The sequence below is a fragment of the Equus caballus genome, chromosome 15, assembly GCF_041296265.1.
Source record: "Equus caballus isolate H_3958 breed thoroughbred chromosome 15, TB-T2T, whole genome shotgun sequence".
In the NCBI taxonomy this organism is placed as follows: domain Eukaryota; kingdom Metazoa; phylum Chordata; class Mammalia; order Perissodactyla; family Equidae; genus Equus; species Equus caballus.
Window position 1 is genome coordinate 30318000 of NC_091698.1, and position 25567 is coordinate 30343566.

The 25567-nt window shown below is 35.6% G+C and overlaps 1 protein-coding gene across 4 annotated transcripts in view; it reads right to left on the reverse strand.

Moving 5' to 3' along the window:
- ANAPC1 (anaphase promoting complex subunit 1) overlaps positions 1–25567 on the reverse strand; it is a 109926-nt gene that overhangs the window by 27164 nt on the left and 57195 nt on the right. For all 4 annotated transcript variants that reach the window (XM_001494798.6, XM_014731030.3, XM_070235135.1 and 1 more), the window contains 11 exons: positions 23036–23270; positions 20928–21019; positions 19423–19557; positions 19165–19247; positions 18209–18287; positions 17408–17482; positions 6508–6584; positions 5889–5979; positions 5737–5790; positions 4567–4760; positions 384–470 (listed from right to left, as the gene is read on the reverse strand). In XM_001494798.6, the coding sequence (XP_001494848.1) occupies positions 384–470; positions 4567–4760; positions 5737–5790; positions 5889–5979; positions 6508–6584; positions 17408–17482; positions 18209–18287; positions 19165–19247; positions 19423–19557; positions 20928–21019; positions 23036–23270 (1202 nt within the window). The remainder of the gene's footprint in view (positions 1–383; positions 471–4566; positions 4761–5736; positions 5791–5888; positions 5980–6507; positions 6585–17407; positions 17483–18208; positions 18288–19164; positions 19248–19422; positions 19558–20927; positions 21020–23035; positions 23271–25567) is intronic.

Here is a 25567-nt window from a genome sequence, read left to right on the forward strand (position 1 = left end):
ACACTGCCACCAAACCTGACAAATCCCTCTCTTTGAATTAAACAATCATAGCACAAGACATATTGTCTTCAGCTTTTCTTGGCTCCAATCCTTTGCTTGATAAATTTTTCCCTAAGGATAATCTTGTTCGGCCCACTTCTGGGTTTAGAGCAGTTCTACTAACTGGAGAATGGCAGAAGACTAATCAGTCATCAGGCGCCCAAAGTTCTCTTCTGGTCTAATACTTTGTGAGAGAAACTTTTTAAAATATTAGCCAAGAAGATAACGACGTTCAAGAACAGAATAAAGCTAATTTGGAAACGAATCCATGGACCTGAACACAATCCAATCACCCCTCAGAGAACCTAAGAAAGATCCGTTGAGGACAGAGTCACTAGACTCACCGGTTGTCAGTGCCGTGGGCCGGGAAGTGCGGGTAAAGGGCGCAGAGGAGAGCAGCAATGGAGGAGTTTGATGTGCTCAAAGAGTACCTGCAGAATAAATGCGGGAGGGCAGACATCATTAACCACACTGCACAAACTTTCGAGGCATTCTTGAGAATCCTGATAAACGCAAGGGTGTCAATGCTGTGAATGTTTCACCGGTCAGTTAGTCCTTAAATTTTAAAACTTGAATTAATAAGCAAAGTCTTAATCTGAAACAGCATAGGAGTGAGGACCATGTGTACAATCCTAAAGATCATAGGTACTGAAAACGTCATGTATAAAGTATGTCACCTCCTCCTCCATTTTGATATATAACTATTTATAGAATTAACAACTTTACTTTTAAAAATACAAGTTTTTTACTGAGTATCTCAAACATTTTTTTCCGTTTCTCTAAAGCAAGAGCACTTCTTGAGAATGATGCATTAAATGAAAAAGGCAAAAGTTATCATTAAAAAGTTATAGTGAATGTATAAACAACTATCCTTCAAAATACATTTTTTCCCGTCAATATAATAAACATTTTATAAAGGCCACATACTCTTAGTAGAGTAAAATCTTTTAAAATTTTCCTTAAATTATTTTTTGTTGTTAGTGCCATGGAGTCCATTCTGATTCCCAGCAACCCTGTGCACAGCAGGGTGGAAACCTGCCTGGTCTTTTTGTGCCATCCTCTCACCTTCTGGTGCTCTATCAGACAATGCTCCACTAATATTCACAAGGTTTTCATGGCCAATTTTTTTGAACTGGGCGACCAGGTCCTTCTTCCTAATCTGTCTTAGTCTGGAAGCTCCACTGAAACCTGTCCACCATAGGTGACTCTGCTGATATTTGAAATACAGGTCACATAGCTTTCGGCATCACAGCAACATGCAGCTGCCACAGCAGGACAACCCACAGACGGGTGATGTGGTTCCCTGACTGGGAAATGAACCTGGTCTGCAGCAGTGAGAGTGCAGAATCTTAACCGCTAGATCCCCAGGGTTGGCCTAAATTATTTTACTGTTGCTCAAATTCAGCATGGCAAACAGGTAGATTAGTCTAAAGTTCTAGAGTTTTCCTTACAAATATTTTGAAATAAAGATGGTCTAAGACATCTCATAAAACCACTGTTGTAGCTATTCAATATACATGTATATTTTATTATACACATACACACACACATACCCAAATCTCTTTCCTTGTCTTTCTTTTCAAATAATTAGGGTATCAAGTAAGAACTTAGCATTTATCATATGCACACATATCTAATGAACTAAGAAGAGATTTCAAAATTTAAGGAAATACATCTACTTAGATGTGCATAGAATAGGACATTTTCTCTTTATCATTTCAATAAAACCAAAATCCAAAGATATATACTAGATATTAATGTTAGAAACTATGAGGTAAAACATGAGGGTATTGCTATTCTATGAGAAATGTAATGCTGTCACAGAATACACATAACCATTTAAAGACCAGAAATGACTAGAAAAGCAGCAGCAAAGTGGGAGAAAACCTCAATATGAAAGAAAAGCAAGCAGGGTCATATAGTGTGGAACAGCAAAAGATCAGATTGAATAAGAGAATAAATGTAGGAGCTTATTTTGAAACGAAAATAAATTTTCAAAAATCTTAAGAATTTTCACAGTAATATTTCTTTAACCATTCTGTCTTTTGCTAGGAAGACTCGGCCTGAGCTAACATCCACTGCCAATCTTCCTCTTTTTGTATGAGCCGCCACCACAGCATGGCCACTGACAGATGAGTGGTGTAGGTCTGTGTCTGGGAACAGAACCTGGGCCTCCAAAGCAGAGCACGCTGAACTTAACTAATAGGCCACCGTGGCTGGCTCTCTTTAACCATTCTTAATTCTAAACAGTTAAAGAAAGAACAATTCTATAAAACCTGGTAAAAGGGAATGCATACCTTTCTGATAATCTTTACTTTTTCTACTTCTGGAAAGGAGAGTTCCAGTGTTTAACTTAATCTCAAAGAAGAGGGGAAAATAAACCTACATGACTTATAGAAATTCTATCAGTTCACCAAGGTCACATAGAACTAAATAAATGAAGGGATACACCATATTCACAGATTAAAGACTTAATATTGTAACAGATTTCAATTCCTTCCAAATTGATGTATACACTCAATGCAACTCCAATCAACATTTTATCAGGTTATTTAGCATGGAAAATCACAAGTGAATTCCAGTGTTTATATGAAAATGCAAAGCGCCAAGAACAGGAAAAAACTATTGAAGCAATCCCAGTTTGGAGGATTTACTCAACTGGATATCAAGACTAATTATAAAATTACAGTAATTAAAACAGTGTGGTATTGGTGCAAGTATAGAAAACCAGACCAAATAAACCTAATAGCTCAGAGATAAACACATGTATATGAACACTTACTTTATAATAAAGGTGGTACTGCAGAACAGTGGAGAAAAGATAACCTTTCAATAAGAGTGGGGCATCAATTGGGGAAAAAACATACAGAAAAATAAGTCCCAGGTAGATATGAAATCAAAATGCGAATGGAAAAGCTAAAAAAATGTCTAGAAGATAAACAGGAGAATACCTTCATGGGGGGGGGGGTAAGGAAATATTCATTAGAAGGACAAAAAAGTACAAACCATGAAAGAAAAATGCTAATAATTTTGCCCATCAAAAGACACCATTAAAAGAGTTAAAAGGCAAGTCATAGAGTAGGAGAAGATAACTACAACATACAAAACTGACAAAGGTCTGGGGATCATAATGATAAACCAGTATGGAACAGTCAAATTAACAGGAACAGGAAGTAGAACAGTGGTTGCCAGGGGCTGAGGGAAGGAAGAAATGAGGAGTTGGATATAGAATTTCAGTTTTGCAAGATAACAAAGTTCTGGAGATTGTCTGCACAACTATGTGAACAATACTTACCACTACTGAACTGTACCTTTAAACATGGTTAAGATGATAAATTTTATTATGTGTATTTTACCACAAATAAACATTTAAGATAAGTAAACCAATATGAAAACGGGCAGCAAGAGATTTAGACATCACAAAAGAGATTTCCAGTTGGCCATTAAAGACACAAAAAGGTGCTAAATATCATTATTCAGGGAAATGGAAATTAAAACCACAATGAGATACTACTACCAGATGGCTAAAATTAAGATTAACAATAATAAATGCTGACAAAGATGGGGACTAACTGGAACTTTATAAAACAATGATGGCATTATCTACTGAAGCTGAACATCTATATACACCCTATGACCCAAATCCACTCACAGAGCTATATACAACAAAATCAAAGACGTACAAGAATATTCATAACAACCCCAAACTAAAAATAACAAACATACCCATCAACAGCAGAGTAGATCAGTGACTGCAGTATAACCATACAATGGAATTCAATAGCACTGAAACACGAATAAACCACTGCTACATGCAACATGGATAAATCTCACAAACATAATGCTGAGCAAAAGCAGCAAGGTACAAAAGGATACATAGTGGATGACTCCACTTGAATTTCAAAAACAGGCAAAACTAGTCTAAGGTGTTCTAAAACTAAATAGTGGCTCTCTTTGGATAGAAGTAAAGTAAAGTAATAGTGATTGGGAGGGACACGGCAGGGCAGGAGACGGCTGTCCTGAGTTATATCTTGATCTACATGGTACCAGATTTTCTTATTGGAGACAGGTCATTGAGCTGTGCTCCTATGATTTGTACACTTTTCTGTATGTCTATTTTTTTTTAATACAAATCATTAAAAGCCAGGAAGTCTTACAAAAGGCTGAGGTAGTCAGGAATAACAGATGCTGGAAACAGAGCAGTAGAGTTGAAAACTAAGAAAATCTCATAGGATTTGGTGACTGATCATGTTCGTGACCTTTACGAGAAAGCAGTTTAGTAGAAGGGTAAAGTCATTAAATAGTGGGGAACAAGAGGGAGTCCCTGAAGAAGCGAGTACAGACTCTTCCGAGAAATGCAGAGAGGACGATAACTCTAAGTAGGGCATAAATTGATGGTTAACTAGTAAAAAGCTCTTTTAAAGTGTAATAATGCCCCTAGATTTTCACGCGTCTTCAAAATCAAAATAAGTCACTGTTAACAGATTTTGCTCATGAGATCTTTCCATTGAGAGAAAATATACTTACCTTCCTCCTCCCAAAAAGAGAAGTCCAAGGGCCATGTGATGGGCTAAGTGGAAACCATAGTTCATTTCACCACCTGTTTTCATGTGCAAGTAGCGACAAAGCTGCAAAACCTTCAGGTTCCCGGAGCCAGCCATCACCATGGCGAGAGACAGCAGCACCACACTCAGGCAAGTCTCCAGGTTGTAAGGACCTGTCTGGAAATGCGAAAACATGACCTACTGAAACTGCTGTGTTACATTTCTTTATTATCAAAACTAAATTGGCCATTAGACTATAAATGTTTATAACTTTATAAAATCTGCAACTGTTGTGTTACATTTTTTTTATTATCAAAACCAAATTGGCCATTAGACTAAGTTTATAACTTTACAAAATCTGTAAAAATAAATATTTTCCCTGATTATGAAATTAAGTTCAATGTAAAAAATTCAGAAAATAAAGTATCAAAAAGGACATAACAATCACTCGGAATACTAACCCCCAAAGAGAACTGCTGTAAACACTTTGGCTTTCTTTTTCTCCAAATCTTTTCCCATATCTGTATTTTTTCTTTCAAATGAAACTGAGATATTTACTATACACATTTTTAACCTTTTTAATCTATTATATTATAACCAATCTTCATTCATAAAAAGTTCTTATAGAATATGATTTTGATAGCTCCATTCTATAATAATGTGTGTATACACCATAATCAAATTTATTTAACTTTTAGAATTTTTGATTTTTCCAATTTTCTCATATTATAAATAATATTGCATAAATCTGTATGGTTTTTACCAGGAAATAAAATCATGCAGTCTTCCTGTCATGAGGGCAGCACTGCCTCAAAAGCAACTGTATTTTTACTAAGTACTAATTTTTTCAAAAAGCAATTACCAATACTCAGTACTGAGAGAGAATGGCACATGGCATGACAATCCATGAAGGATATGGCTTTTCTTATTTATTCTCTCATCATAAGAATCAGACATTGGGCATCCTTCAAAGGTAATCATATTCTCACCTATTAATATCCCAGAACAAAAATACAAAGATGAGTGAAAACTTCAAATCTCCCATTCTAAATTCAAACTACAGAGATAGTTGACAACACACAAGTAATGAAATTATCAGTGCATTTTCTTTGAGTTTAATTGTATTCCCAAGAACCATCATACAAAGACTTACTACGGAAGCATTAGGTGCAGACAGATACGTCATAAAATCTTTCGCAAATTTATGCTGGAAAAACAAGAGAAAAATTTAAAGTTAAAACAAGTATATTATGGCTTTGTTAAAACAAACAAACAAAAACCAGAGTAAACTAAGACACTTCTTACCAAACAGTTAAATGCTGATAAGTTTTCTGAGCCAGCAAATCGAAAACCCAGAGACAAACAGGCTCCTGCAATGATGTAGACATGCGCCTGCCTGAAAACAGATTATAAGAAATTTAATACTAGCATGATTTTGCTTTAAAATCCATTATTACCATTACCTTAGGGTAAAAATATAAATCTTCCTGTTCTCTAAACTAGTTCCTATTCTTCTGGGAAAGCTCAGCTATGTCTCTATCAGTCAGCAGACTTCTGAGTAGTCTTCTTCAGCAGAGCACCGTGTGGTCCTGACAGCCTCTTGATAGTACAGTTCATAAGCAACAAAAGAAGAAAATTTTTAAAAATCACTGCCAATGTTTCTTAAAAGTGGAAAAGATAAAAGAGGCATATCTACAAATTAAATCTCTGACATTGTTTTTTGAGGGCAAGAGCTCTACATTTCTGAGACCTAAACAAAAAACAATAAAAAAATCAGCTTCGTGACCGTCTGATAAACAATGGTTAGAAATACGGGGGATTCAGATTTACTAAAATCAAGGGCAGCCTTGCTCCTACGCAGTAGACTTCATTCCTCCGACAGATGCTAGGATAGCTCACTTGTATTAGACATTTCATGACTTACGACAAAGTCTCCAAATTCAAATCCTCCGAGCAAGGCAATTCGATTTCACTGAGAGAGATACTGTTTTCCCTTATAATCTGTCAAGACAGAAAGCAAGAATACTGGGACATTAGTATTCAAGTTACAAATATTTAATGTTTTGAAAAATAACATACTACTTATCAAATGGCCATATTTACATAAAATAAGTTTTTATCAAACCCTTTCATTCAAAAGCCTATATTTTAATCACATTTAATGCAAACCAATTTCAAATCTAAGATGGGCCAAATAAGAACAATAACTGAACAGGAGTGAATGAAGATAACGTGGAGGACTTCAGCATATTCTAAATCAGTAACAGAGTAATAACATTTCACACCAGTGAACTGAAATGCAAAGATGACAGCTAGAGGGCAGAGGCAGGGCATGGGTGCGGGGAAGCATCCCATGAGAAAAGAAAGCAATTGGAATTCTAATCAGAAACATATACTTCTTATTCATGGGATGTTTCTAGCATTAAGCCTAACAGCGGTGAGGTTAGTCACTAGATTAATTACCCAAGCTAAACTAAACTATCAATATGTTAACCTGTAACGATCGTTTAGAAACACAACCCTTTCCTTTTAGTATAGGTGATGAAGAAGAATTTATCAAAAAAACATACAGAGGATATCTAGCTTTAACAACCAAGAATGGATTTGATCTTCTCCACTTAAAAAAAAACAAAAAAGAAAAAGCTATATATTTTCTAAACATATGAATGCAAGTACATAGAAGAAGAACTCTGAAAATTTACTTATAATTGTTTTTAGAAGACTGCTCAGGAGAATAAGCTTTGAGGATGCTTTCTATAATAAACCAATAAATACTCAGAAGGCACTTATGATACAATTTTCTTACGTACTGAATATCGCCAAATCAAAAAACTTGAAATACCTTTTCTCTCTGATAATCTCAGTGAGGTAACCAATTACGTTGACTGTGTAATATAGGCTGATAACTACTTCCATCTTTCTTCCTCTCCAGTCTTTATTTTTAATTTTGAATGTTATTTACTCAGAAATTGAGTGACATTCTGAAAAACTGATATAACTCCAAAGTGAGTAATTCATATATACATGGATTACCTGGTTATAACATTCATATAAATTAAAGTGTTAAGCTGTAACATCATACAGGAGTAAAATATTTCTAATTTGACAGAAAGTATTTATAAGCTGCTTTGTGTCTTCAAAACAGCATGTACCCTGGAGCTTGAAGGCCTAGGTTCGAATCCCAGCAGGGCCACACACTAGCTCTGTGATCAGAGGCAAGTTTCTTGACTGCTCCAGATTTCTACGAGAATTAGAGAACTTAATCTACTCAAAGGTCTTAAAATTAATGCCTGGTACATAGTAAGTCATTTATAAGTGTTAGCTGTTGTTGTTGTTACTATCATTGATCTGTGTACCACCCCTATCATAAGTAACACCACCCTCGATCATAAACCATTTAAGAGATCACTAAGAACTTGGGTGATAAATAACTGTGAGAGGGAAAACCCCTCTTCAATCTGGTCCCCTAAAGTTTAAAAAAAAAAAATCAAAGACACAAGGAGTAATCAAAAGGAGAGATGTAAGCCCTTAAGGGTAAGCTTAGGCACACAGGAAATGAACAAGAAAAGACCACCAAACTCCTCTGTGTTGTACAGGGTCCAACACAAAACTCTTAAGCTCTGAAGTCCTAACAGCTGGTTTCAGTTTTACCCCACCTCTTACCAGCTGGATGATTTTGGACCAGTCTGTCCTCTTTTAATGTAACAATGATGGACTGAACTCTAGCTACTATGTGCCAACTGTTAGGAATGAAAGACAGAAAAGACACCACTGACCTTGAGAAGTTCATTACCTGCATGTCTGTGCATCAATTAGACTATCAAAAATAGCACATCATTCCCACCCACACACTGGGGGAAACATCTGAACAACTTACAGCACAGCACTGCATACGAGAATGACGGGAGGCTGCACACAGAAAAGGTTTTAATGACAGAAAAAGCACGATGAAGATGCTAGCTGTTGTTATTTTATACATGCCTTTAGTCCAAACAAACAAGCAGTTTACAAAGTGACCTTTTTAATTCCCCTTTTGATGCTAGGTTGCTCCCTACAAGAGGTCCTGCTATGGAGTCAATAAAATGAGTGGGTGAGAACTAGGAGAAAAGTGGAGAGTGATAAACTGTGAACTTGTTATATGTTCTATCTGGGGATCCCTGAAGTAATAAAGACCAAATTTAAACTTATTAAGTCTGAAGTAAAAGAAATGCCAGAAAGATAAATTTATATTAAAAGTCCAAGGACCATATTTCCACAAAAGTTAAAAAGAGAACTTTTTGACATGAATTTTCACTTTCCATTTTGGAATACAGTCACCTGTATACGTGTTTAATCTAACTTTGTAAACTAAAGTTAGTAAACGTAGTAAACTAAAGTTTCCTGAGGGCAGTCTACATGTCAGACACATGTTAAACGTATTTAGCATGGCGTCTTTATTTGCAAAGGATCAACAAATAATTGCTGAATGAAGGAATGGAAGAAAACGTATAATTTTATCCTACAATATACACTTAAAGGGCACATTCAAAAAGAACTGACATCTTTGACATCAGAATGTGCTAGGAGTTAAGTTTTGGTGACAAATGGCTGACTCCATTAAAACAACTCTTCCTGATCTGTTTCACATCAGTGATTACCAAACCGGAAAAATTAAACAAATAAAAACAAATCTAGGGGGCTGGCCTGGTGGTGCAGCAGTTAAGTTCACACATTTCGCTTTGGCGGCTCGGAGTTCAATAGTGCAGATCCTGGGTGCAGACCCACGCACCACTTGTCAAGCTATGCTTTGGCAGGCGTCCCACATATAAAGTAGAAGAAGATGGGCAGGGATGTTAGCTCAGGGCCAGTTTTCCACAGCAAAAAAAAAAAAAAGAAAGAAAGAAAGAAAAAGAGGAGGATTAGCAGCAGATGTTCGCTCAGAGCTAATCTTCCTCAAAAAAACCCCCAAAAAAACAAATCTAGGAATGTTTTTGTTTGTTTGTTTTTAAGAATTGAGAAGTGTTTTTTTGTTTTTTTTTAAAGATTGGCACCTGAGCTTGTTAACAACTGTTGCCAATCTTTTTTTTTTCCTACTTTTTTTCTCCCCAAATCCCCCCAGTATATAGTTGATATTTTTTAGTTGTGGGTCCTTCTAGTCGTGGCATGTGGGATGCCACCTCAGCATGGCCTGACGAGTGGTGCCATGTCTGTGCCCAGGATCTGAACCAGTAAAACCCTGGGCCGCCAAAGCAGAGCACGCGAACTTAACCACTCAGCCACAGGGTCAGCCCCTAGGAGTTTTACTTCAGGTAACGGATAAATAAACTATCATACTGATCCTCTTGCAGACAACAAGTATAAACTCTGGGCAAAATATAAACACCAAATACCACGGGAGGGGTCAGCAAACTTTTCCTTAAAGGGCCAGAGAGTAACCATTTTAGGGATGCAGGCCATACAGTTTCTGAAGCAACTACTGATATCTGCTGTTGTAACACAAAAGTAGCTACAGACAACAGGTAAACGAATGGGCATGGCTGTGTTCCAACAAAACCTTACTTATAAAAACAAGTGGGCTGTAGCTCCCCCACGCCTGACCTAAAGGCACCAGAGATCAATCGAAAGCAGGCAGTTTCTAGAGGGCAGATGACACTAGGAAGATAGGTACACCACTGGGAAAGTTTCCTTTTTCATGGCTTCTGGCCTGAGGGCAGGTGATAGTCTGTGCCATAAAGGGTAGCTAAAACTCCAATTAAAAACTCACATTTTTTCTGCCTTAAGCAACCAGAATACAGAGCTTACGAAACCACAGCCACAAGAAGGTAAGGAACGAATACTGTAAAGAACAGAGCCGCAGAGGCATGTCCAAATTCTGTGTATAAATTCTGTGCGAATGTTTGCCTAACTCATGAACCATGCATGAGCAGGGCAGACTCTCACAGCCCACAGGATAAAAGAACTGAACTGAAATTAGTGCTGGCACTCAAGAGACAAGGTTTGACATTTGATTCCAAGTAAATTAATTGCCTGCTTTAAAACAAAATGTATTTGTTTATGTGTGTATACATAAATACACACACACACACACACATCTATCTATGTATGTATGCATCAACACTCTGGAGAAGAATACAAACAGAATCCAGAATCTTCAAAAGACAACATTCACAATGTCCCAGATACAATTCAAAATTATTTAACACAATAATAAACAAGAAAATGCAACACATTCTTAAGAGAAAAAACAATAGAAAACAATCCTGAAATGATCATACTGCTAGCATTAAAAGAGGATTTTATTACACCTCTTACAACTAGAAGGATGTGAAGGACAGGATGCACATCATGAGCGGAAAGACTGAAAATCTCATCAGGAAAAAGTAGAAATTATAAAAAAGGAAAATAGCAAGTTTTACAACTAAAAAGTACAATAAATGAAACTTTAAAATTCACTTCATGGACTTAACAGGAAAATGGAAATGCCTGAAGAAACAGTCAGTGAACATAAAAAGAGATCAACACGAATTACACAATCTGTAGAAAAGAGAGAAAAAAGAATAAAAGGCAATAAAGAGAGCCACAGGGAGCTCTGGGATGATTTCCAAAGGTTTTAACATACATATAATTGAAGGCCAAGAATGAAAGAATAGAGAGAACAGAGGAGAAAATAATGTTTGAAGATATAGGGGCTAAAATTCCCCTAAAATTAATGAAAGACATAAACTTACAGATTCAAAAAGCTCCACAAGAATTAACACAAAGAAAACCAGAACTAAACACATCACAGTCAACTGCTGAAAACTATACATAAGTAAGAAAAATCTTAAAATCAGCTAAAGAACTAAATGACACATTACATACACGTAAAATTCCAATGACTTCTCATCTGAAATAACAGAAAATGGAAGACACTGTAACATCTATAATGTGCTCAAAACAAAGGAACAAAAAACCACCACCATCTCCTTATGCAGGAAAGAGTTCATCCAGCAGGCCTAGGAGTGCTATCCAAAGAAAGACCTGCTTGCAAGGTTGGCTCTTGGTTGGCATCTGGAAGCTTGAATGGCAGAGTTTCCTACATTCATAAAGAATTTTCCCTAAATGACAAGGGTGGCTTACTGTGCCTTAACTATATGTACAAACAATGTGGTTAACACTAATACATACTTTCTTCTAAGAGTCTGCAATTTTGGTACATGCTAGACAGAGTGCACCTATCTGACCAGCCCCAAATAAAAACCTTGGGCACTGACTCTCTAATGAGCTTCCTTGGTAGATAACACTTCACATATGCTGTCACAATTTGATACTGAAGGAATTGTGTCCCACGTGCCTCCACGGGGAAAGGACTCTTGGAAGTTTGAGCCTGGTTTCCTCTAGACTTTGCTCCATCCACCTTTACACTTTACTACTTTTCATTTGTTTCCTTTCATTGTAATATATCATATGAGTATGATTATATATTGAGTCCTATAAAGTCCTTCTAATGAATCATCAAAACTGGGAATGCTTTTGGGGGCTCCAAAACACTTACTAACCCAGATTTCTCTAACTAGCAAAAATACCATTCAAAACAAACGCATACTAAAACAGTCTGAGCCTAAAAGAAAATAAACAGAATTCACTGCCAGTAAATCTGCCTTATAAAAAGGAAAGAATTTCTTTAGCCTGAAAGGAAATGACATCAGAGGTAAACACGAATCTTTAGGAACAAATGGAGATAACCAGAAATAACAAAAATCTAGCAAAAGATAAATGTTAAGGGGGACTAAAACTTTCAATTAAAAGGCAAAAAGTCAGAATGGATAAAACACAAGATCCAACTGTATGCGTTTGCTGTCTATAAAAGATACATTTTGGGGCCACCCCATGGCAGAGTGGTTAAGTTCAGCATGCTCCACTTCAGCGGCCCTGGTTCACAGGTTTGGATCCTGGGTGTAGACCTACACCACTTGTCAGCCATGCTGTGGCGGTGACCCACATATAAAGCAGAGAAAACTGGCACAGACGTTAGCTCAGGGCGACTGTTCCTTGGCAAAAAGAAAGAATACATTTTGAACATAAAGACACCAACAGGTTGCAAAACAAATAGGTGGATCATGCAAACAGAAACAAACAAAATGGCCAGAATGACTACCATATCATTAAATAGAGTAGCCTTCAAGAGAAAGAATATTATCACAGAAAGAAAGAGACAGCTCATAATGATAAAACTGTCAATTCAACAGGAACACCTTGCAATCAAAAATGTGTTTAAATTTACTAAGAGTTTCATCATACACGAAACAAAAATTAAAGAAATAAAGGAAAAATAGACAATTCTACAGTCATCCTAAGAGACTTTAACATATAAAGACCAGATTTTTAAAAAGTTAGTAAAAATGCAGATGATCTAAACACCACTATTAACCACCTTGAAAGAACTCAAATTTATAAAATACTGCATCTAACCAATGTAGAATATACATTCCTTTTAAGTATGTACAGAACTTTACCAAGATAGACCATATGCTGGGTCATAGAAATTTCAATAAGAGCGCAAGAAAATTAAATTAGAAGAGAATAACAATAATGAGGTCAGAATAAATGCAAATAGTTGGATATTAAAAATCACACTTAAAAAATCTATCTGTCAAGAACAGATTATAAGGGATACTAGAAAATACTTCAAATTAAATAATAAAAATACAACATATCAAAATTTGTAGATGCAGTTAAAGCAATGCTTATAGAGAACTTTATAGCTTTAAATGCTTGTATTAGTCAAGGAAAGTCTAGGAAGCAATGACCTGAGCTTCTACAATAGGACTCCAGAAAAAGAGAAGCAAAGTAAACCCAAAGCAAATAGAAGGAAGGAAATAAAAGTAAGCTCAGAAATCAACTAATGAAAACAGGTCAGCAACAGAGAAAATGAACAAAGGCAAACATCACTTCTTTAAAAGCACAACAAAATGAAGGAACCCTTAGCTAGACCAATAAAGAAAAAAATCTACCAGTATGAAGAATGAAAGAGGTTATTAATATAGATCCCATAGACATTAAAAAGATAATAATGAAATATTATGAACAACTTCATGGCAACGAATTCAACTTAGCTGAAATAAACAAATTTCTTGAAAGACAACTTAAAACTGCCAGAAAATTAAGCAGAAAATATGAACAGCCCTTATCTATTAATCAACTATGTAACCAAAATTACAAATTCGCAAAAAAAATTACAAAACTAATCCTACAAAGAGATAACATCTCAAGTTTCACTGGTGAATCTATCAAACATTAAATTTAAGAAGGAAAAACATCAATATTAAAACTCTTTCAGAAAACAGAGGAACAGTCCCAACTCATTTTATGAGGCCAGCATAATCCTACTATTAAAATCTTACAAAGATATTATGAAAAACAGAAGAAAGAAAATTACAGTGTCATACATTATGATATTAAAAAATTACAAATGAATTATTACCAAACTAGATACAGAAATATATAAAAAGAATAATAAATAAGGATCAAGGTGGATTTATCCTGGGAATACAAGGTTGTATTCCTTGGTCCAAAATCCAATCAATGCAATTTACCATAATAAAAGAAGAAAGAAATACCACATGCACAATTAGAAAATACAGAAAAATCTTAAATGCAGAAAAAGCATTTGATAAATTCATCATCCATTCATGATAAAAACTCAGAAAACTAAGAATAGAAGGAACCTTCCTCAACACCTGATAAAACGCATCTAAAAAACCTACAGCTAAAATCATACTCAATGGTGAAATACTGAACACTTATCATCTAACACCAGAATGAAGGCAAGGATGCCCACTCTCAGTTTTGTTCAACATTGTATTGAAGACCCTACCATTTAACTAAGTAAAAGAAATAAAAGGCATAAATATGGGAAAGTAAGAATTAGAATAATGTCTATTTGAAGAAGATGAGTATTTACATGGAAAATCCCACAGAATCTACAAAACAACTACAAGAACTAACATGTATTTAAATGTCACAAGTTAAAAAGTTAATATACAAATTTCATATTTTCTATCAATTGTGTAGCAGCAAGCAACTAGAAAACGAAATTCTACATAAAGATTTCACTTACTGTAGAATGAAAGAACATAAAATACTTAGGAATAAAGTTATTAAAAGCTGCTCAAGACCCTCACCTTTCTGTGAGAAATTAAAGAAGACCTAAATAAATGGAGAGATTCTATACTCTTGGACTGGAAGACTCAATATTTACGTATCAATTTTCCACAAGTTTATCTATAGATTTAACCCAAATTAAATTATAATTCACCAGACTTTTATATTGATATAGATGAGTTGATTCTAAATTTTATATGGAAATGCAAAGGACCTAGAGTATTCGAAGAAATCATGAAAAGGAACAAAATTGGCAAACGTGAACTACTTGACTTCAAGACTTGCTATAAAGGTACAGTAATCAAGAGAGTATGATACAGGCATAAGGATCAAGAAATAGATAAAGGCACAGAATAGAGTCCAGAAATAAACCCACACTTACATGGTCATCTGATTTTTGACAAAGGAGCCTCAGGAATTCAACAGGCAAAAGAGGGTGTTTTCAACAAACAGTGTTGGTGCAACTAAATATCCTATTATTAAAAAATGCAAAGCTCAACCCCTATCTCACAACATAAACAAAATTACTTTGAGATGGATTACAGAACTATACACCTAAAGCTAAAACATTGGAGCTTTTAGAGAAAAGCATAAGAGAATATCTTCAGGACTTGGGGTTAGGCAAACGTTTGCCTCACATGACAAAAAACAGTAACCATAAAATAAAAAAATGATAAATTAGACATTATCAAGCATTTAACATCTTCTGCTCATCAAAAATATCATTAAGAAAATGAAAAGGCAAACCACAGACTGGGAGGGATGTTTGCAAAACACATCTGACAAAGGGTAGGTTTCCAGAACAGACAAAAAGTTTTAGTAACTCAGGCTGGCCTGGTGGCGCAGCAGTTAAGTTGGCATGTTCCATTTTGGCGACTCAGGGTTCACTGGTTCGGATCCCGGGTGCAGACCTACACACAGCCTGTCAAGCCATGCTGTGGCAGGCATCCCACATACAAAGTAGAGGAAGACAGGCACGCATGTTAGCTCAGGGCCAGTCTTCCTGAGCTAAAAGGGGAGGATTGGCAGCAGATGTTGGCTCAGGACTAATATTCCTCAAAAAAATTTAAAAATAATTCTGGTAACAATAATAAAAATACAAACAATATAATTCTTTTTAACGGGCAAAAGATATGAACAGACATCTCACAAAAAAAGATATGTGAAGGAATAGTAAGCAAATGAAAAGGTTCTCTCATCATTAGCCAGCAAGGAGATGCAAACAAACTACAATGATGACATTTACCAGCAGAGCTAAAATTAAAAATACTAACAATACCAAATATTGGTGAGATGTGCAGCAGCCAGCATCTTCATACATTGTTGGTCAAAGTGTAAAACAGTACGAGCTCTTTGGGAACAGGTTTACCACTCTTATAAGACTAAACACATCAGCTACTCCATGCCTCAGTAATTCCAATCCTAAATATTTACTCAAGAGAAACTAAAACATCAGTTCACAAAAATATGTGTATAAGAATATTTATGGTACTCTGACTCATAATAGCTAAAACTTGCAACCAGTCCAGGTGTCCAACAAAAGAGAATGGAAAAAGAAATTGTGGTATATTCACACAATGTAATACCACTTAATAACAAAAAGGATGAACTATTGATATATTCAATATCCAAAATCATGCTGAGTGAAAGAAGTCTTACACAAAAGGGTATACACTGTATGTGATTCTATTAATACAAAGTTCTACATCAGGCAAAGTAGAAAACACCAGAACGTTGGTGCCTTGAGGGTGGGGGGTGAGGGCAGGGACTGACTACAAAGAGGAAGGAGAGAACTTCTGGCCATTTTGACAGAGATTTGTTTCCATGAGCACACGCATTAGGCAAATCTTTTCAAATACTATACTTAAGATTTGTGCATTTCATTGTATATAAATTTTTATCCTAAAAAGAAAAAAATGTAAATAAATACTGAATTCTAGTTAACGATACACATGCTGAAATATTTAGGGAGAAGTATATTACTAACTGCAACTAACTTTGAAATTCATCACAAGGTTATGGACTGGATAGAGAAGAAACTAATAGACATGTGATTAAACAACTCCATACAGTAAAACACTAACTGTAGAATCTAATTGGTGTTACGGGTGTTTGTATAAAGCTCTTTCAAACTTTATTTTGAAATTTATCTTATTAAAATATCAGGGGGAACTCTCTAGCATTCTCAAGGATAAATAGATTTATTTTATAAATAAAAAGGAACTGAGACCATCAGACATGGTGAGTTAATTAAAGGGCAATATTTACTTACGATACTTCATTTGGAGTTTTCACGAAAGTGTCTGCTTATTTTTAACTATTTGGCTTATTGGATAAATATACGACAAACTAATTAAAACACATTATTATACAGGAGATCTAAAATTGTCACAAAGTAAAATAGCATCTTAGATAAATGTGTACTTAATTAGGATAAAAATGTCAAAAATACTTGTTTAGGGTACTTTGGTATATTTAATTTTTAAAACTACAATTTCTTAGGATCTGAGGCTGAAAGGGGAGGCTGTGGTCTGTGGTCAGCATACGATCTTGAAATGAAAGTTCCTATGTTTTCAAAAGATACCATAATCATCAACAGCACCTTCAGAAGAAAAAGCATTTCATAGGGTTTTGGAAAATCCCATAAGAAATCATAATTTTATGCTATTAAAGATACAACAATATTTATTATATTTACTTACTTGAGGAACGTTGCTATCAACCCACTTGGAATTTGGTAAAATATCATCCCACAAAATCAGGCATCGAGCAAGAGTCTTAAAAAATGTAAAACAGATAAAACTAATTAGAGCAGGCAAAGTTCACAGACTTTATAACAACAATAATATTAAATAGAATAATTTAAAAATCAGTTCCCAACTGACAGCAGTTTTGAAAAATAAAGTAAGTATACAGTATCAACCTAAGCTACTCACTAAAATAAACTGAAGATTTAGATTTTAACAACAACAAAAAATTGAATTGATTATCACGAAATTTGGAGTTGGAGAGGACTTTTAAAAACCTGTTCCATGAAACAAAAATCACAAAGAAAAGAATCATAGCTCTGTTGACATAAATTTAAAGGCTTTCATATGCTAAAAACATTCAAGTTTAAACACTACAGAGGGAAAAACAGACAATTATGTCAGTTATGTCATTAATTATACCCTTAATAGTAATATTGCATCCTTAATAATATTGAAAGAATGTAAAATAAAGCAGTAATGAAGCCCCATCAGTTGTCACTTGACAGGAAGTTTCGAGTAATAATGTGGGAAGCTGAAATGTCAACTCCAAGTATTAGGTATCAATTTGGTTGCCTTTCCAGCAGCATTCCTAGGGTTCTATTTGAGAAATTTCAAAAGAACACTATCAATTACACATACACGATGGGTTAGCAGTAAAAGCTCCCCTTGTAGAAATATTTATATTTGCAAGTGAAACTTGAGAATGACAGACTCCTTATGTTAACAGAAATGAAAAACTGCAAAGTACCATACCCTAAGCAAGAGAAATTCTGGTTTCACAAAATCCAGCAAATACATGGTGTCGGGAGCTTGGAGCCAATCTGCAATGGATCTGTTGGTGGAGGATACCATTATTGCTCAGGTAGAGGGCAAAATACTCAAGAATTCCAAGACAGATTCCCAAACATTTCTCCCCCTCCATCCACTGCCCTATTTTTTCCCATAGTTCTCTACACCTTCAAACGTAATATTCATTATGTATGTAAACATCTCTTACTATAACAGAAGGTTCACAAGGGCAGATAATTTCAGTTTTATTTTGTTCACTGAAATATCTCCAGTGCCAAGAAGCACTGACATACATATTTACCCAAATAACAGATGAATAAATATCTGTTTTTAACAACTTTGTTAATTTTGCATTCACTTTTTCTAAGAGGAGGAATTTACAATATTGAAAAATTTCTTGAATTTTAAAGTGTTTTTTAAATTAGAAGACTTAAAAGATGGTTTAATGTCTCCTACTCAGATTACTCTTCTGTACAAAATATAAAAGAATAAATGCCAAAGGTCTGTTTCAAGTGTTAGCAGTAATTACTGGGGGTTGGGAAGTAGATGATGTGGTCATTAGGGAAGCTCTTGAACTAAGTAGAAACCATTTATATAAATAATAACCAGGAATAGAATGCTAATATTTCTGGCTTAACCAGTCCTCATAATGACATGCAAAATTAATGAAAAGGAATTTGGGCATTTTTTGTCACAGACATCAACTGTAAAACAGAAATGAATAAAAACTGGCAATTATATTGTCAAATATCATTAAAATAGAGAAATACATTATTTCTTGATAAAAATCTATATAACGTGGTATTTGAGAGAATTAAAACCAGGTTGATCTAGAACAGAAGAAATAAACACATTACGATAATTTAGTTTTATTACTGAGGTCATTGTCATGGCGAAGCGTGGGTCAGGGGATGTAATACCTGTTATTGGTTTTTAAGTATATCATAGCCAAAGCTAGAGTGGCACCCGGACAAGTGACATCCACATTTATGGTATCTCCTTCCTATGAAAAGAAAAGTTTCTTCATGTAAAAGAGTTCTGAATTATTATAAAATGCTTCTGAATACTAGCCTATGCTTAAAATTAACACATTTACAAATGTTCATATGAAAATTATTATTTTCAAAGTAACTTCTTAGCTTCCAGAATTTTGATCTGCTGCTTTGATTTGGACTTACTTTGATTTGATAACTTGGAGACTTATGTTTCTCCCTGTGCAATCCTGCTTGAAAGCGTCTATGACCTCCAACCATGTATTGATAAAGTTGCTCAGGCACATTGAGATCAGACATACCTATCAAATTACTGCCATGCTGGAAAATGAAACAACAGACATGTCAAAGGAAAGCTTATGGAATAAGATCCATAACATACACCCATGACAAATAAAAGAATGAACTAACTTCAAAGCAGGGTATTTGGGGCTTTTTTCCCCAATTAAAATAACTATTACTCATGAGTTAATACTCAAGCTATTAATAATTCACATTAAATATTATAACACTTATATGTTCAAGTTAGTACTTTCATTTCACCAAATACATAAAGGCTTCAATACACAGTTAACTGCACTAACAGAAAAAGAAAATACGACATACATAAATGAAACACCTGAACTATGAACATCTGAATCCTTTCATTACTGTGCCTATGAACTATTCCAACAACAATAATTAGAATAATAAAAATAACTTACTAAACACTCTGTTGCAGGCACAATTCTGTGTGTTTAACATGCATTAACTCACTTAATACGACAATTCTCAATACGACAATAATCAAATAGCTACTATTTCATAGGTGAGGAAAGTGAGACGTAAAGAGGTTAAGCCCAAGGTTACAAAGCTAGCAGGTGGCACAGCTGGATATAAAAGAAGGCAGTTTGGCTCCACAACCTATGGAGTTGCCCAACCACTAGACTACGGTGCAACTAAATGTCATGACTCGCTGGTCAGGACCAGAATTCGGGTTCCAATTTCCAGTATGATGCTTTTCCATTGTAACATCTGCCTCTTCAGTCCATGTGTCAAATGTGAAGTGTCAAAAACCTAACAGTCAACTTTCTTCATATAATTTAGTTTCAGTATAACACTATGCTGGTGGTTCTTCAAGGACCCACATTCCAGCTGACATAGTCATTTAATGAAATGTTTTTGATAATTCTACACTATGTCCCATGGATGGTGTTAAAGATGGGTCAAAAAGATACTGCATTCTGTCACAAAGCAAATGCTATTGTGGCAACAACATTCCTGGACACCTAGTGAACACCAGGGTGCCAAAAGAAGGTTATGGTTTATCTCTAGCAATGACTACAGACTCTTAAAGCTCCCCATCGTACACAGATTTTCACTATTTTGCTTTCTGTCTGAGTGAGCTGTCACTTCTTCTCCATCTTACGTCTCAAACTCTTTTCGAGAAATTTCATTCCCTTAGTTCATTCATGAAGACTTATATCTAAGCCGGGGGAAAGAAAGCTTAAAGCCCAACTCATCACTACAATTTCTCTCCATTTCCAAATCAGCACTTTGAAAAATATCCAGAAGGAAAAAAGAGCTGAGAATGAGGTTAAGTCAAGTCACAGTCAGGCAGAGTGGTACTTATTCAGAGTAAAGTGTCAAGGTTATTTGTCTCAACATGCACATGAAGTAACTGAAGCATCGGAAGGCACAGACTGTCTTACCCCCAAGCAGACCATGCCCAGGGCCAAGCCAGCAGCTAAAGAGTAGGATTCTCTGTCAGTGCAGTATTCCATTTCAGGACCAGGGGGCCGTCCTGTAAAACAGAAAACAGCACAGTTCAAGCTTGCCTCCTTACAATCCTAATTCATAAAAGTTTGAGAGTTAACTTTCCAGTAAGTCACAGAAGAACTAAGGGTTCAATATAACCCTAGTCAGAAAGACACGACATTATCACAAATGGTGTCCACAACTGTCAGTTCAGTATAAACTAAAGCCCAAAATGGTTCTTTTATTTGCCAATTTGAAAGCAGTGACTTTAAAATACTGTAAAATCTTGGATTTTATTTAAAAAAAAGATTACCAAGACTTAGGAAAAAAAATTTAAAGGGACGGGTGCTCAAGAAAAGTCAATTTTTAATCTCTTGCATTTTTTTTTATTTTCTTGTTTTCAAATCATTCATCAGATGTGGTGAAAACATGTTGAAATACTAACAATGGACAGCAAGAACATTTGCTTTAAGTTTTTAAGCATGTTAAATAATGTTTCCAGACACATATTTTGAATCTATATAATACTGAGCCCTACTATGGGAGAATTTCTGTGTATTGATCCTAAAAGTTTGGCTGAATGTATAATTCCTACTTTTAAAAGAGCACTCCATAATTCTAACCCTACACTTTAAGGCAGCAAAATGTATTATATATAAAGACCCCTCATTTATATTTGAGAACCAAAAAAAGTTCACGCTCCTGGGATTCTATCCCCAGGAAAAAAATAAATATTATACAAAAGTAATCAGTGTAATATATATGTATAACAGGAAAAAATTAGAAGTAACCTAAAAAGTCCTGAAAATAAGAATATGATTAGGCAATTTATAGAACACCAACTGAATGAGATATTACACAAATTAATTTCAAAAAACATTTGTGACACTATATGAAAAGGATAGCATAAAAACAGTATGCACATTCTGACTATAATGATATAAAAGAGCATATGCATGTGAATCCAGATGAAATCCTCCAGAAAAAATATGAAAGAGATGTGCTATGGCTGAGGGGTTATATGATGATACAGCATTATGATTTAGGTAAAGAATATTAAATTACCTTGTAGATGAACAAGGTTTAAAAGCCAGCCTTTTTTTCTGAGGAAGATTAGCCCTAAGCTAACATTTGCCACCAATCCTCCCCGTCTTTGCTGAGGAAGACTGGCCCTGAGCTAACATCTGTGCCCATCTTCCTCTGCTTTATATGTGGGATGGCTGCCACAGCATGGCTGGACAAGCAGTGCTAGGTCTGCACCCAGGATCTGAACCAGCAAACCCCGGGCCAGGGGAGTGGAATGTACAAACTTAACCACTGCACCACCACCAATTTTGTGGCTGTTTGTTATGTAGCATTATTGTAGCAATAGCTAACTGATACAATCAGTCTAGAGAATAATATATTGTTAACAATATACCCTGAAATATACGTACAAAAGGAAAGAACAAGGCATGCAAGTATATACCTAAATTACTGAACACAGTAATAATGCCAGTAGCATTTACATTTGTCAGAAAAAGATAACAGGTAAAACAGACTTCCAAAAAGTTTAGACTCAATTAAAAACAGAAAATGCATTTCATCACTAGCACACCTTCCAATACGTAAAGGAGGAAAGCAGGAGTCAATCACTTCCATTCTCCTGGAAGTGCTGTTGTCCAACAGAATAAACACTGTGTTTTCAGGGACCAAAATAAATCAGCAGCTTTAAATTTTAAGTGCACATCATCCTTCGACTCTGCCTGCTAAAGACACAGCGAGACAAACAGCATGCTCACGAACGTGGTTAAGACCAGAGGCCCCTTAATTAAATGGGGTCACTGAAGCTCAAAAATGGGCTGACAAACAAATATGCAGACTAATAACCTGCACGGTAATATCAACCGTGGAAAACATTACTTGTAGTTTTCTATTATGTTTTTTGTTTTAATACCACATCATCCTGTCCTCAGAAAAGCTACTATTTTTCAATTTTTATAATTTTACTATCATTTTTACCTTGGTTCCTGTGCAATGGGAAATGTATGCTTACGAAGACACAGCACTATTAACGCCATACCTATTTCAGCCAACAGGACTTCTGCAGTATGCCTGTGAGCTGTCCCTTGATACACGAGGCCAATGCCAACCACTGCAGCCACCTGGACATTGTGAGGAACATCGAGCTCCGTGGACGTCGGGGGCAGGAGAGCAGGAATGTGAATGCTAAGAAGCCGAGTAATCGACATATCCATGGTACCTAGTTTAGCAGCAGAAACACCAAGGAGGAGTCCAATGCTTGTCATTTCATGGCCCTAAGATAGAAAGGAGAATGAAACTTAAGTCACTACCAAAACAAATATGTAGTTTCCAATAAAATATTGCCTGTCAATACTTTCAACAAGTACTTTTATCTGACAGGCACAATGAGAGCACCAAGAATATAAGAGCAAACTACACGGATATGGCCCTTGCTCTCATAAAGTTAGTGCCCTAATGGGCGGAAAAAAGTGTTAAACTAAAATACACCAGCATATTATTAAAAAGTAGTATAATAAAAAAGTACAAAGTAATATGAAAGAGCATTTTAAAAGAGCCTAATTTAGATTTGGAGGGGCTGGAGAATTATTAGGAATCTCTAAAGAAATAAAATTTACAATAGGACCAGAAGGATGAGTATAAATTAGCCAGGAAAAGTGGCAGAAAGCAGGGCACTCGACTTTAGAAAGTGAGAGAGAATGACGTCAGGTGAGAGAACAATGTGTAAACGGCTCTGAGATGATCCAGAAATAAACTCTCACATGGATGGTCAATTGACCACAAGGTGCCAAGATAACGGAATGGGAAAAGAAATATCTTTTCAGAAAACAGCATTGCAATAACCGTAAAGTTACATGCAAAACAATGAAGTTAGATCCCTTCCTTACATTATACACAAAAATTAACTCTAAATGGATCATAGAACTATATATAAGACCTAAAGCTATAAAACTCTTAAAAGAAAACATAGGTGTAAATCTTCATGACCTTGGGTTAGGCAATGACTCCTTAGATATGACACCAAAAGCACAGCAACCAAAGAAAACACAGATGAACCGGATTTCATCAAAATTAAAACCTTTTGTGCTTCAAAGACACCATCAGAAAGTAAAAAGACAACACATGGAATGGGAGAAAATTTTTGCAGATCATTTATCTGCCAATGACCTAGTATTCAGAATACATAAAAGAACTTTACAACTCAACAATAAAAACAATTCAGTTTAAAAATAAGCAAAGGTGTGGCCAGACTGGTGGTTAAGTTTGCACGCTTCGCTTCAGCAGCCCAGGGTTTGCAGGTTCAGATCCCAGGCACATACCTAGCACCACTCGTCAAGACACACTGTGGTGGTGTCCCACATAAAATAGAGGAAGACTGGCACAGATCTTAGCTCAGTAACAATCTTTCTCAAGCAAAAAGAGGAAGATTGACAACAGATGTTAGCTCAGGGCCAATCTTCCTCACCAAAGAAAAAAAAATTAAGCAAAAGTTTAAATAGATACTTCTCCAAAGAAGATATACGAATGGCCTAGGAATACATGAAAAGATGTTCAACATCATTAGCCATCAGGGAAGTGTGAATCAAAGGCACAATGAAGAGCTACTATAAAAAGACACTATAAGAAGACAGACAATAACAAGCATGGCAAGAATGTGGAGAAATTGGAACCCTTATGTATTGCTGGTGGGGTTGTAAAATGGTGCAGTTACTCTGGAAAGAGACTGGTAGTTCCTCAAAAACTTAAACAAAGAGTTACCATATGACCCAGCACTCCTTGGGTATATTCCACTCCTTGGAATATACCCAAGAGAAATGAAAACATACATCCACACATAAATGTGTACATGTTTATAGCAGCATTATTCATAATAGCCAAAAAGTAAAAATAACCCAAATATCCATCAACTGGTGAAAGGATAAAATATGGTATATCCACACAATGGAATATCTATTCAGCAGTAAAAAGGAATAAAGTGCTGATACATGGTACAAGATGGATGAACCTTGAAAACATGGTAAGAAACGAGTCATAAAGACCACATATTGTGTGATTCCATTTATAAAAAAGGTTAAAAATCACCAAATCCATACAGATGGAAAGTAGATCAGTAATTGTGAAGGGCTGGAGGGAGAGGGGAACAGAGAGCAACTGCTACAGGGTATGAGTTTCCTTTATGGAGTGATGAAGATGTTCTAAAGTGAACAGTGCTAAGGGATGCACAACTCTGTCAATATACTAAAAACCAGTTGTATACCTTAAATGGGTGAATTTTTTTTTTAATTTTTATTGAGTTAATGATAGGTTACAATCTTGTGAAATTTCAGTTGTACACTACTGTTTGCCAGTCGTGTTGTAGGTACACCCCTTCACCCTTTGTGCTCACCCCCTAACCACCTTTCCCCCTGTAGCCACTAATCTGTTCTCTGTCTGCATTTTTAAATTCCTCATAGGAGTGGAGTCATACAGAGACTGTCCTTCTCTATCTGGCTTATTAAATGGGTGAATTTTTATAGCATAAAAGTGGAAGAGTTTACGCCAAGAGGAAGAGTTTGTTTTGCCAAACTCTGAA